Source organism: Oncorhynchus keta, chromosome 21, assembly GCF_023373465.1.
Source record: "Oncorhynchus keta strain PuntledgeMale-10-30-2019 chromosome 21, Oket_V2, whole genome shotgun sequence".
Lineage (NCBI taxonomy): Eukaryota > Metazoa > Chordata > Actinopteri > Salmoniformes > Salmonidae > Oncorhynchus > Oncorhynchus keta.
The window spans coordinates 52,761,346-52,775,758 of NC_068441.1; the positions used below are offsets into that span (position 1 = coordinate 52,761,346).

General features: G+C 47.5%; 1 protein-coding gene across 1 annotated transcript in view; it reads right to left on the bottom strand.

Moving 5' to 3' along the window:
• LOC118399730 (E3 ubiquitin-protein ligase RNF123) overlaps nucleotides 1-14,413 on the bottom strand; it is a 235,150-nt gene that overhangs the window by 199,189 nt on the left and 21,548 nt on the right. The window contains exons 8-12 of the mRNA XM_052474154.1: nucleotides 13,814-14,006; nucleotides 13,352-13,497; nucleotides 5,670-5,753; nucleotides 3,789-3,896; nucleotides 1,590-1,767 (exon numbers count right to left, since the gene is read on the bottom strand). Of these exons, the coding sequence (XP_052330114.1) occupies nucleotides 1,590-1,767; nucleotides 3,789-3,896; nucleotides 5,670-5,753; nucleotides 13,352-13,497; nucleotides 13,814-14,006 (709 nt within the window). The remainder of the gene's footprint in view (nucleotides 1-1,589; nucleotides 1,768-3,788; nucleotides 3,897-5,669; nucleotides 5,754-13,351; nucleotides 13,498-13,813; nucleotides 14,007-14,413) is intronic.

Genomic DNA, 14,413 nt, shown 5'->3' on the forward strand with positions numbered 1-14,413 from the left:
CATGTTCTTTAGGGCTCTATGCCGGGTCGTTGTATTTCTGAATGCTCTTTAGGGCTCTATGCCGGGTCGTTGTATTTCTGCATGCTCTTTAGGGCTCTATGCCGGGTTATTGTATTTCTGCATGTTCTTTTGGGCTCTATGCCGGGTCGTTGTATTTCTGCATGCTCTTTAGGGCTCTAAGCCGGGTCGCTGTATTTCTGCATGCTCTTTAGGGCTCTAAGCCGGGTCGCTGTATTTCTGAATGCTCTTTAGGGCTCTAAGCTGGGTAGCTGTATTTCTGCATGCTCTTTAGGGCTCTTAGCCGGGTCGCTGTATTTCTGCATGCTCTTTAGGGATCTAAGCCGGGTAGCTGTATTTCTGCATGCTCTTTAGGGCTCTAAGCTGGGTAGCTGTATTTCTGCATGCTCTTTAGGGCTCTAAGCCGGGGGATCTAAGCCGGGTAGCTGTATTTCTGCATGCTCTTTAGGGCTCTAAGCTGGGTAGCTGTATTTCTGAATGCTCTTTAGGGATCTAAGCCGGGTCGCTGTATTTCTGCATGCTCTTTAGGGGTCTTAGCCGGGTCGTTGTATTTCTGCATGCTCTTTAGGGATCTAAGCCGGGTAGCTGTATTTCTGCATGCTCTTTAGGGCTCTAAGCTGGGTAGCTGTATTTCTGCATGCTCTTTAGGGCTCTAATGCTTTGGGTAGCTGTATTTCTGCATGCTCTTTAGGGCTCTTAGCCGGGTCGCATGTATTTCTGCATGCTCTCTTTTTAGGGATCTAAGCCGGGTAGCTGTATTTCTGCATGCTCTTTAGGGCTCTAAGCCGGGTCGCTGTATTTCTGCATGCTCTTTAGGGATCTAAGCCGGGTCGCTGTATTTCTGCATGCTCTTTAGGGATCTAAGCCGGGTCGCTGTATTTCTGCATGCTCTTTAGGGCTCTAAGCCGGGTCGCTGTATTTCTGCATGCTCTTTAGGGCTCTAAGCCGGGTCGCTGTATTTCTGCATGCTCTTTTGGGCTCTAAGCCGGGTCGCTGTATTTCTGCATGCTCTTTTGGGCTCTAAGCCGGGTCGTTGTATTTCTGAATGCTCTTTTGGGCTCTAAGCCGGGTCGCTGTATTTCTGCATGCTCTTTAAGGCTCAAAGCCGGGTCGCTGTATTTCTGCATGCTCTTTAGTGCTCTAAGCCGGGTTGCTGTATTTCTGCATGCTCTTTAGTGCTCTAAGCCGGGTCGCTGTATTTCTGCATGCTCTTTAGGGATCCTGTACAAGCATTTCCTGATAACTGCAGATGTGAAAATGTCCCTAAATAAAATATGATCAATAAATAATAGTGCCTGTGTCAACAGGCAGGAGGAGATATTACCGGGACGAGATCACAACCTTTAATGTGTATGTTCAGTTATCACAACTAAAAAGGGTCAGTTAAAGAGCAGTTAAATTCCTATAAATATCATCTGCATGGCATCTGTAGTCTTTAAAAGAGGCTCTGGACAAACGTCATGAAATATAATGGAATAGGGCTTGCAGCCTTAAGTGTGTTGTGGTCACATGACAAAGTAGCTGTTCATGACCATAAAACACAGCCTTAAAGCAGGCAGGCGGGCATTTACCTGGCAGTTGGTCCATGCAGTTGGAGGGGCTGAAGTAGTTCTTCAGAGAGCTATAGCTGTTCATGGCCACGTTGAGGTAGAACTCTGGGGCGAAGGCGAACAACGTTCCTGTGTTGTCAGCGTGCTGGATGGTGAGTATACACACCCTCAGTAGCCAGTACACATCCAGCATCTTATCCTGGAACACAGAGTTAGATGTTTTAAACAAGCAGACAACACCTTCAGTATAGTAGTAATGCATGTCGCTTTTCTTGAACAAGCAGAACAACGAAGACTGGGTTCACAGGATGGTTTTTTACATTTCCATCCTTACTACCTGACAGTAGATGTGCTGGGTAGCCTCTCTTTCCTACCTGACAGTAGATGTGCTGGGTAGCCTCTCTTTCCTACCTGACAGTAGATGTGCTGGTTAGCCTCTCTTTCCTACCTGACAGTAGATGTGCTGGGTAGCCTCTCTTTCCTACCTGACAGTAGATGTGCTGGGTAGCCTCTCCTTCCTACCTGACAGTAGATGTGCTGGGTAGCCTCTCCTTCCTACCTGACAGTAGATGTGCTGGGTAGCCTCTCCTTCCTACCTGACAGTAGATGTGCTGGTTAGCCTCTCCTTCCTACCTGACAGTAGATGTGCTGGGTAGCCTCTCCTTCCTACCTGACAGTAGATGTGCTGGGTAGCCTCTCCTTCCTACCTGACAGTAGATGTGCTGGGTAGCCTCTCCTTCCTACCTGACAGTAGATGTGCTGGGTAGCCTCTCCTTCCTACGTGACAGTAGATGTGCTGGGTATCCTCTCCTTCCTACCTGACAGTAGATGTGCTGGGTAGCCTCTCCTTCCTACCTGACAGTAGATGTGCTGGTTAGCCTCTCTTTCCTATCTGACAGTAGATGTGCTGGTTAGCCTCTCCTTCCTACCTGACAGTAGATGTGCTGGTTAGCCTCTCTTTCCTACCTGACAGTAGATGTGCTGGTTAGCCTCTCTTCCTACCTGACAGTAGATGTGCTGGTTAGCCTCTCTTCCTACCTGACAGTAGATGTGCTGGTTAGCCTCTCCTTCCTACCTGACAGTAGATGTGCTGGTTAGCCTCTCCTTCCTAACTGACAGTAGATGTGCTGGGTAGCCTCTCCTTCCTACCTGACAGTAGATGTGCTGGTTAGCCTCTCTTCCTCCCTGACAGTAGATGTGCTGGGTAGCCTCTCCTTCCTACCTGACAGTAGATGTGCTGGGTACAGTCTCCTTCCTACCTGACAGTGGATGTGCTGGGTAGCCTCTCCTTCCTACCTGACAGTAGATGTGCTGGGTAGCCTCTCTTTCCTACCTGACAGTAGATGTGCTGGGTAGCCTCTCCTTCCTACCTGACAGTAGATGTGCTGGGTAGCCCTCCTTCCTACCTGACAGTAGATGTGCTGGGTAGCCTCTCCTTCCTACCTGACAGTAGATGTGCTGGGTACAGTCTCCTTCCTACCTGACAGTAGATGTGCTGGGTACAGTCTCCTTCCTACCTGACAGTAGATGTGCTGGGTAGCCTCTCCTTCCTACCTGACAGTAGATGTGCTGGTTAGCCTCTCCTTCCTACCTGACAGTAGATGTGCTGGGTAGCCTCTCCTTCCTACCTGACAGTAGATGTGCTGGGTAGCCTCTCCTTCCTACCTGACAGTAGATGTGCTGGGTAGCCTCTCCTTCCTACCTGACAGTAGATGTGCTGGGTAGCCTCTCTTTCCTACCTGACAGGAGATGTGCTGGGTAGCCTCTCTTTCCTCCCTGACAGTAGATGTGCTGGGTACAGTCTCTTTCCTCCCTGACAGTAGATGTGCTGGGTACAGTCTCTTTCCTCCCTGACAGTAGATGTGCTGGGTACAGTCTCTTTCCTACCTGACAGTAGATGTGCTGGGTACAGTCTCTTTCCTCCCTGACAGTAGATGTGCTGGGTACAGTCTCTTTCCTCCCTGACAGTAGATGTGCTGGGTACAGTCTCTTTCCTCCCTGACAGTAGATGTGCTGGGTACAGTCTCTTTCCTCCCTGACAGTAGATGTGCTGGGTACAGTCTCTTTCCTACCTGACAGTAGATGTGCTGGGTACAGTCTCTTTCCTACCTTACAGTAGATGTGCTGGGTAGCCTCTCTTTCCTACCTGACAGTAGATGTGCTGGGTAGCCTCTCTTTCCTACCTGACAGGAGATGTGCTGGGTACAGTCTCTTTCCTACCTTACAGTAGATGGTAGCGTTGATCCAGGCCAGTCTCCTACTCAGGTGATTCAGCTTCTCAGCAAATACCTTCTGGCTCTTCTGCAGCTCCTCCAAGATGTCTGGTCTCTAACATAAACAAGACAAGATGTCTGGTCTCTAACATAAACAAGACAAGATGTCTGGTCTCTAACATAAACAAGACAAGATGTCTGGTCTCTAACATAAACAAGACGTCTGGTCTCTAACATAAACAAGACGTCTGGTCTCTAACATAAACAAGACGTCTGGTCTCTAACATAAACAAGACGTCTGGTCTCTAACATAAACAAGACGTCTGGTCTCTAACATAAACAAGACAAGACGTCTGGTCTCTAACATAGACAAGACGTGTCTGGTCTCTAACATAGACAAGACGTCTGGTCTCTAACATAGACAAGACGCCTGGTCTCTAACATAGACAAGACGTCTGGTCTCTAACATAGACAAGACGTCTGGTCTCTAACATAGACAAGACGTCTGGTCTCTAACATAGACAAGACGTCTGGTCTCTAACATAGACAAGACGTCTGGTCTCTAACATAGACAAGACGTCTGGTCTCTAACATAGACAAGACGTCTGGTCTCTAACATAGACAAGACGTCTGGTCTCTAACATAGACAAGACGTCTGGTCTCTAACATAGACAAGACGTCTGGTCTCTAACATAGACAAGACGTCTGGTCTCTAACATAGACAAGACGTCTGGTCTCTAACATAGACAAGATGTCTGGTCTCTAACATAAACAATATGTCTGGTCTCTAACATAAACAAGATGTCTGGTCTCTAACATAAACAAGACGTCTGGTCTCTAACATAAACAAGACGTCTGGTCTCTAACATAAACAAGACAAGACGTCTGGTCTCTAACATAAACAAGACAAGACGTCTGGTCTCTAACATAGACAAGACGTCTGGTCTCTAACATAGACAAGACAAGATGTCTGGTCTCTAACATAGACAAGACAAGATGTCTGGTCTCTAACATAGACAAGACAAGATGTCTGGTCTCTAACATAGACAAGACAAGGTGTAACACAAATAACATGTCTAGTAAAAAAAACAAAAAGAACAAAAATATTTATTCAACTTCAATAACGCTGTTCATGGCCGAAAGCAATTTAGTCTGCTGGGCCCAGATTGATAACACAGTGTATTTAGTCTGCTGGGCCCAGATTGATGATAACACAGACCGTGTATTTAGTCTGCTGGGCCCAGATTGATGATAACACAGACCGTGTATTTAGTCTGCTGGGCCCAGATTGATGATAACACAGACAGTGTATTTAGTCTGCTGGGCCCAGATTGATAACACGGACAGTATTTAGTCTGCTGGGCCCAGATTGATAACACGGACAGTATTTAGTCTGCTGGGCCCAGATTGATAACACGGACAGTATTTAGTCTGCTGGGCTCAGATTGATAACACAGACCGTGTATTTAGTCTGCTGGGCTCAGATTGATAACACGGACAGTATTTAGTCTGCTGGGCCCAGATTGATAACACAGTGTATTTAGTCTGCTGGGCCCAGATTGATGATAACACAGACAGTGTATTTTGTCTGCTGGGCCCAGATTGATGATAACACAGTGTATTTAGTCTGCTGGGCCCAGATTGATAACACAGTGTATTTAGTCTGCTGGGGCAACGTGCTCTTTTCCTCGGTGTCCTTCAGAACAACAGCATATTCATGTACGATTATACTATTAAAACTATTATACTAGTTAGATAAATTGATGATAATAGGTAGTATTATTTGTATTCTACTGGTTGGGGAACGTGCCATCTTCTCCTCTATGATACTAAACAGACTGATAATAGCTCTATCACAGATGTATAACAGTGAGTGGTGTGCATTTACTCTTGCTGGGCAGCGTGCTATCTTCTCCTCTGTGTCCTTCAGAGCCACAGCGTATTCATGGACGTCATCTGACACCACCACCATCTGTAGGAAAAGGTGTGGTACACAGCTCAGTGAAATACACAGAGCATTCGGGATGTATTGAGAACCCATGATGTTTTGTTACAGCCTTATGTTATAAAATGGATTCCCCCTCAATCTATACACAATACCTCATAGCGACAAAGCAAAAACAGGTTCAGACATTTTTTTCCTAATGCAATACAAATAAAAAAATATAAAAAATTATAAAAAACGGAAATATAATTTTTACATAACTTTTCAGACCTTTTACTCAGAACTTTGTTGAAGCCCTTTTTGACAGCGATTACAGCCTCGAGTCTTCTTGGGTATGACGCTACAAGCTTGGTACAGCTGTATTTATTTAATCAACTTTAGAATAAGGCTGTAACCTAACAAAATGTGGGAAAAGGCAAAGGGGTCTGAATACTTTCCAAATGCACTGGACATCACAATTAGGTGAATTCTTCTTAATCACCATGTTAGTACAGAACAGGAAATATACATTACATATTCACTGTTTATCATTAATTATTGTAGTATTTATTTATTATAATTTAATACTTCTAAAAATATATTATTCATTATATAAAGTTTCAGATCATGCGTGCAAATACAGCTCAATATATCATTTCTATAAAGCCAATCAAATAGTCCTAACGTTGAAAACTCCAAGCTAAAACAAAGCACACCTCAAATACTGTCAAGTGTTTGGTGAAAGTATTTTGACATTTATATTTGACTCCAGTCTGGTGCTGTCGTCACCTCCTCTAACCCTCCTCTAACCCTCCTCTAACCCTCCTCTAACTGTGGCATGGCATTCATGTCCGCAGGGTATTCCTACAGGGATGAAGACTACAGTAAAGATAGAGTAGAAGAAGTCCAACAGACGAGATACAGGCTACAACAGGCAAGCACAATTCCGATAGTTTGACACTATTTGTTTTCCTGACCAATCAAAATCATATATTTTGAAAACCGCACCCCTCAAGAGTCGCAGGGTTGGACCTGCGGACGCCAAAGCCCCCTGATGAGAGAGCATAGTATACAAGGAAATACTCAAAGCTGCTAATGAGAACCTTGACAACCTTGTACCGAGCCGGTATGGATTCTGGTGGGGTGCCACCCCCACCCAGGCAGTGGCAGTGCTGGCAACGCTAGCTGCAGTAACCCACGGGTAGGGGGGGGGGGTCACACTCGGACATTCAGAGGGGGCCATATTAGTGGCCTTGGTGGAACAAAATCAAAAGGTCTGAGATGCTTGGGAATATGGTCTCTACGGGGGATCATGCTGTGGGTGTATCTGTTCTCCATCATCTAGAGCGTGACAATGGTTCATCAAATCTCTCCATTTCAGCCCATTTTTTTTGTTGCTCAGTCTTGCAGGCCTTCTCATACAGCTGCAACTGTCTTTCTGGGGGGAATGGCTCTAGCCCTCACCCTCTGATCCAACAGGTCCCAGACGTGCTCAATGGGATTGAGATCCGGGCTCTTCGCTGGCCATGGCAGAACACTGACATTCCTGTCTTGCAGGAAATCACGCACAGAACGAGCAGTATGGATGGTGGCATTGTCATGCTGAAGGGTCATGTCAGGATGAGCCTGCAGGAAGGGTACCACATGAGGGAGGAGGATGTCTTCCCTGTAACGCACAGCATTTAGATTGCCTGCAATGACAACAAGCTCAGTCTGATGATACTGTGACACACCGCCCCAGACCATGACGGACCCTCCAAATCGATGGAGTATAGGCCGGCCTTGGTGTAATCCGGGGATAAGCGCGAGTGCACGACTGCAACTTGTCAGTGAATATCACTCTTTGCCAGGGGTTTGTGTCCATAGGCGACGTTGTTGCCGGTGATGTCTGGTGAGGACCTGCCTTACAACAGTAAGTGTCCTAAGTTTTCATACCTGTGACCTTAATTGCCTTCCGTCTGTAAGCTGTTAGTGCCTTAACGACCATTCCACAGGTGCATGTTCATTAATTGTTTATGGTTCATTGAACAAGTATGGGAAACAGTGTTTAAACCCTTTACAATGAAGATCTGTGAAGTTATTTGGAATTTTACAAATGATCTTTAAAAAGACAGGGTCCTGAAAAAGGGGACGTTTCTTTTTTTGCTGAGTTTATATAGGGAATAGGTTCACATTTAGGACAAGGCCAAGAGCAGAAAGACAAGTCAGCAGCAGAAATAACCTTCCCTTTTAACGTTGATAGATCGTCAACTTGTAAAGAAGAGAACCATTCTGAGGCAGGAAATTACACAAGATACTTTCATACCTACACAGTATATGCTGGTCCCAAAAGTAGTGCACCATACAGGGATAAGGGCGAGTGCACTATACAAGGAAAAGGGCGAGTGCACTATACAAGGAAAAGGGCGAGTGCACTATACAAGGAAAAGGGCGAGTGCACTATACAAGGATAAGGGCGAGTGCACTATACAGGGATAAGGGCGAGTGCACTATACAAGGAAAAGGGCGAGTGCACTATACAAGGAAAAGGGCGAGTGCACTATACAAGGAAAAGGGCGAGTGCACTATACAAGGAAAAGGGCGAGTGCACTATACAAGGAAAAGGGCGAGTGCACTATACGAGGAAAAGGGCGAGTGCACTATACGAGGAAAAGGGCGAGTGCACTATACGAGGAAAAGGGCGAGTGCACTATACGAGGAAAAGGGCGAGTGCACTATACGAGGAAAAGGGCGAGTGCACTATACGAGGAAAAGGGCGAGTGCACTATACGAGGAAAAGGGCGAGTGCACTATACGAGGAAAAGGGCGAGTGCACTATACGAGGAAAAGGGCGAGTGCGCCATACGGGGATAAGGGCGAGTGCGCCATACGGGGAAAAGGGCGAGTGCGCCATACGGGGAAAAGGGCGAGTGCGCCATACGGGGAAAAGGGCGAGTGCACCATACGGGGAAAAGGGCGAGTGCACCATACGGGGATAAGGGCGAGTGCACCATACGGGGATAAGGGCGAGTGCACCATACGGGGATAAGGGCGAGTGCACCATACGGGGATAAGGGCGAGTGCACCATACGGGGATAAGGGCGAGTGCACCATACGGGGATAAGGGCGAGTGCACCATACAGGGATAAGGGCGAGTGCACCATACAGGGATAAGGGCGAGTGCACCATACAGGGATAAGGGCGAGTGCACCATACAGGGATAAGGGCGAGTGCACCATACAGGGAAATGGGCGAGTGCACCATACAGGGTGCACCATACAGGGAAATGGGCGAGTGCACCATACAGGGAAATGGGCGAGTGCACCATACAGGGATAAGGGCGAGTGCACCATACAGGGATAAGGGCGAGTGCACCATACAGGGATAAGGGCGAGTGCACCATACAGGGATAAGGGCGAGAGCACCATACAGGGATAAGGGCGAGTGCACCATACAGGGATAAGGGCGAGTGCACCATACAGGGATAAGGGCGAGTGCACCATACAGGGATAAGGGCGAGTGCACCATACAGGGAAATGGGCGAGTGCACCATACAGGGAAATGGGCGAGTGCACCATACAGGGATAAGGGCGAGTGCACCATACAGGGATAAGGGCGAGTGCACCATACAGGGATAAGGGCGAGTGCACCATACAGGGATAAGGGCGAGTGCACCATACAGGGATAAGGGCGAGTGCACCATACAGGGATAAGGGCGAGTGCACCATACAGGGATAAGGGCGAGTGCACCATACAGGGATAAGGGCGAGTGCACCATACAGGGATAAGGGCGAGTGCACCATACAGGGATAAGGGCGAGTGCACCATACAGGGATAAGGGCGAGTGCACCATACAGGGATAAGGGCGAGTGCACCATACAGGGATAAGGGCGAGTGCACCATACAGGGATAAGGGCGAGTTATCACGAAGTGAAGGGAGAAATGACCAGACAGTCTGGTATGACTACAACTAACTTTTATCTAAAAGGACTCTCAGTCCAAGACTAACATTTCCTGCTCAACTGTGTTCATCCCAAATGGTAGCCTACTTAGTGCACTACATTATAGGGTTCAGGTCTAAAGTAAATTGGACAAAAAAAATGATGAAAAAGCATGTCAATTGGAACAAATCCCAAATATAAAACTAAAAGAAAAAGACAGTCCAGCACACTGCCAATATAAAAGCTGTTAAAGACAGTCCAGCACACTGCCAATATAAAAGCTGTTAAAGACAGTCCAGCACACTGCCAATATAAAAGCTGTTAAAGACAGTCCAGCACACTGCCAATATAAAAGCTGTTAAAGACAGTCCAGCACACTGCCAATATAAAAGCTGTTAAAGACAGTCCAGCACACTGCCAATATAAAAGCTGTTAAAGACAGTCCAGCACACTGCCAATATAAAAGCTGTTAAAGACAGTCCAGCACACTGCCAATATAAAAGCTGTTAAAGACAGTCCAGCACACTGCCAATATAAAAGCTGTTAAAGACAGAGGCTTTAATGGAACCAGGGACATTGGCAACTGCAGTGCCGGATATCATTTTCTCAAATGATCAGACAATAACAGGCGATACTAGGAGGGTGATTGTCCAAGGTCTTATACCTATATACTGAATGAGAGGTAGGTGTGTGTGTGTCTCTGTGTGTGTCTCTCTGTGTCTCTCTGTGTCTCTCTGTGTCTCTCTGTGTCTCTCTGTGTCTCTCTGTGTCTCTGTGTGTCTCTGTGTGTCTCTGTGTGTCTCTGTGTGTCTCTGTGTGTCTGTGTGTGTCTCTGTGTGTCTGTGTGTGTCTGTGTGTGTGTGTGTGTGTGTGTCTGTGTGTCTGTGTGTCTGTGTAATATGGAGGAAGACAGGCAGAGCTGGCATTGATTGATATAGCAGTTGTAAAATGTTTTTTGCTGACCCACACACTTTTCTGCCATGAAATATGTGCCAAAAGTATTTTTTTTAAATGCTTTCATCCTTTCTGACAATGAGAGGAAAGAAGAGATTAAATGACATCATCTATATGGTTTGGGAACATGGGAACTCACTCCTGAAGAACGAGAGAGGAACGTGGTACGGCAGACAGACCACAGGATAGACCCCAACATGAAGAAGATGAGGAGAGGACCACACGTGATCAGAACGACCACAACATTGTAGCAATAACAAGGAATGCCAAAATAGCAAAAGATTAGGGCTAAAGTCATTTAATAAGAGATCATACAAAATGTTCTCCCGGGATTCATTTGATGAAGATGTAAAACATGTATGTTGGTTTGATGTGTATGAGGAAGAGGATCCAGTTGTACACCAAGAAGTATTGGTAAAATGATTCACGGCAATTGTTGACCACCTGTTAAGAATCTAACAGAACTGTTAGAGGCCCCTGGATTGAAGTTGATTTGAAACATTGTATCGTTCAAAGAAATGATGCAAAAACGTGGCAAACTAGTCAGTCCTGCTGAGCTGATTGGTTGATATACTGTACACTGATAAATGTTGTTACTGAATGTAACAACACAAATAAAGTATATTAGCAAACCAAGATAAATGACATAACACACAAAGGGGAGAGAAAAAAGAAAGAAAAAAAATCACCCTTTGCTGGCTCTAAAATCCACCCAATCACCCTTTGCTGGCTCTAAAATCCACCCAATCACCCTTTGCTGGCTCTAAAATCCACCCAATCACCCTTTGCTGGCTCTAAAAGCCACCCAATCACCCTTTGCTGGCTCTAAAAGCCACCCAATCACACTTTGACTCTAAAAGCCACCCAATCACACGTTGCTGGCTCTAAAAGCCACCCAATCACACGTTGCTGACTCTAAAAGCCACCCAATCACACGTTGCTGGCTCTAAAAGCCACCCAATCACCCTTTGCTGGCTCTAAAAGCCACCCAATCACCCTTTGCTGGCTCTAAAAGCCACCCAATCACACTTTGCTGGCTCTAAAAGCCACCCAATCACACTTTGCTGGCTCTAAAAGCCACCCAATCACACTTTGCTGGCTCTAAAAGCCACCCAATCACACTTTGCTGGCTCTAAAAGCCACCCAATCACACTTTGCTGGCTCTAAAAGCCACCCAATCACCCTTTGCTGGCTCTAAAAGCCACCCAATCACCCTTTGCTGGCTCTAAAAGCCACCCAATCACCCTTTGCTGGCTCTAAAAGCCACCCAATCACCCTTTGCTGGCTCTAAAAGCCACCCAATCACCCTTTGATATTTTTTATTTTAGAGAACAAGTTACCTACTGACTTTCAGTATGCATATACAGAAGGGCACTCAATTTCTACTGACTCAGATGACTGATGATTGGTTAAAATGTATAGTGCACTGCTTTAGACCAGACCCCCACGGTGCACTACTTTAGACCAGACCCCCACGGTGCACTTCTTTAGACCAGACCCCCACGGTGCACTTCATTAGACCAGACCCCCACGGTGCACTTCATTAGACCCCCACGGTGCACTGCTTTAGATCCCCACGGTGCACTGACTTAGACCAGACCCCCACGGTGCACTACTTTAGACCCCCACGGTGCACTTCATTAGACCAGACCCCCACGGTGCACTGCTTTAGACCCCCACGGTGCACTGCTTTAGACCAGACCCCCACGGTGCACTACTTTAGACCAGACCCCCACGTTGCACTACTTTAGACCAGACCCCCATGGTGCACTACTATAGACCAGACCCCCACTGGTGCACTACTTTAGACCAGACCCCACGGTGCACTGCTTTAGACCAGACCCCCACGGTGCACTACTTTAGACCAGACCCCCACGGTGCACTACTTTAGACCCCCACGGTGCACTACTTTAGACCCCCACGGTGCACTGCTTTAGACCAGACCCCCACGGTGCACTACTTTAGACCCCCACGGTGCACTACTTTAGACCAGACCCCCACGGTGCACTACTTTAGACCAGACCCCCACGGTGCACTACTTTAGACCAGACCCCTACAGTGCACTACTTTAGACCCCCACGGTGCACTACTTTAGACCAGACCCCCACGGTGCACTACTTTAGACCAGACCCCCACGGTGCACTGCTTTAGACCAGACCCCCACGGTGCACTACTTTAGACCAGACCCCCACGGTGCACTGCTTTAGACCAGACCCCCACGGTGCACTGCTTTAGACCAGACCCCACGGTGCACTGCTTTAGACCAGACCCCCACGGTGCACTGCTTTAGACCAGACCCCCACGGTGCACTGCTTTAGACCAGACCCCCACGGTGCACTACTTTAGACCAGACCCCACGGTGCACTGCTTTAGACCAGACCCCCACGGTGCACTGCTTTAGACCAGACCCCACGGTGCACTGCTTTAGACCCCCACGGTGCACTACAGACCCCCACGGTGCACTACTTTAGACCCCCCCTTTAGACCAGACCCCCACGGTGCACTGCTTTAGACCAGACCCCCACGGTGCACTGCTTTAGACCAGACCCCACGGTGCACTGCTTTAGACCAGACCCCCACGGTGCACTGCTTTAGACCAGACCCCCACGGTGCACTGCTTTAGACCAGACCCCCACGGTGCACTGCTTTAGACCAGACCCCACGGTGCACTACTTTAGACCCCCACGGTGCACTGCTTTAGACCGGACCCCCACGGTGCACTGCTTTAGACCAGGTTCCCTTGCCCAACAGACGGACGCCTCAGCCTCTTACCTTGCCCAGCTGTTGATGAACACTCAGGTTGTACATCATCACAATCCCATCCAAAATCTCCAGCAGGGACTTCTCTGTGATTGGATGGTCGGGCTCTTCCAACGGTCGCCCCAGCAACAGGCCGTCGTTACCATGGCTTCCCTCGACTTGAGGAGAGGAAGGGAAGAAAACATCATGTTCCTAACCTGGTGTTCCGTTCAGTACAGTAACTAGACACCCAGGTAATATTAGGTCAAAAAGTACTAGACCATTCCTAGAGGTGAGAAATAAATTTTCACACTCATCTGCAGATAATTGGCACCCCACTACATTTTCTGTACTTTAGCCTTGACATCTGTCAACTAAACTCTATATTTACAGTGGTGGTTGAAAGACAGAAAGCGAGAGAGTGAAAGACGGAGAAAGAGAGATAAATGTTCTCAATACGAACTCCATGTATATTCGAGGTAAAAAGCCACTCACTGTCCTCCTCCGTCCTCTGCTCCACGGCCAGGGTGCGAACTTTAACTTTCTCCGGGGGTGCCAGGGGTCGCCTGGGAGTCATGAGGCTGACGGCAGCAGTACTCAGGAAACGATTGGCTCGGCCCAGAGTGGGAGAACTGAGCCAGCTGGGTCTGGCCAGGGCACCACCCATAGCCACCGCTCCAAAAGGCCTCTGTTACAGGACAGATAGACATGAAGCGCTCCAATACATAGAGACATGTTGGTAACACTGTGGAATGACAGTAAGTCACCCATCACTGTATATGGGGGGGCGGCAGGAAGCCTCGTGGTTAGAGCGTTGGGCCAGTAACCGAAAGGTTGCTGGATCGAATCCCCGAGCTGACAAGGTAAAAATCTGTCGTTCTGACCCTGAACAAGGCAGTTAACCCACTGTTCCCCGGTAGGCCGTCATTGTAAATAAGAATTTGTACTTAACTGACTTGCCTAGTTAAATAAAGGATGGATTAAAAATAATAATAATAATAACAAATAGACCTGTCAGCAACTAGTGTGTCTGAAATAGCTGAATCAACTCATTTGAAAGGGTGTCCACATACTTTCGACAATGTAGTGCATTAC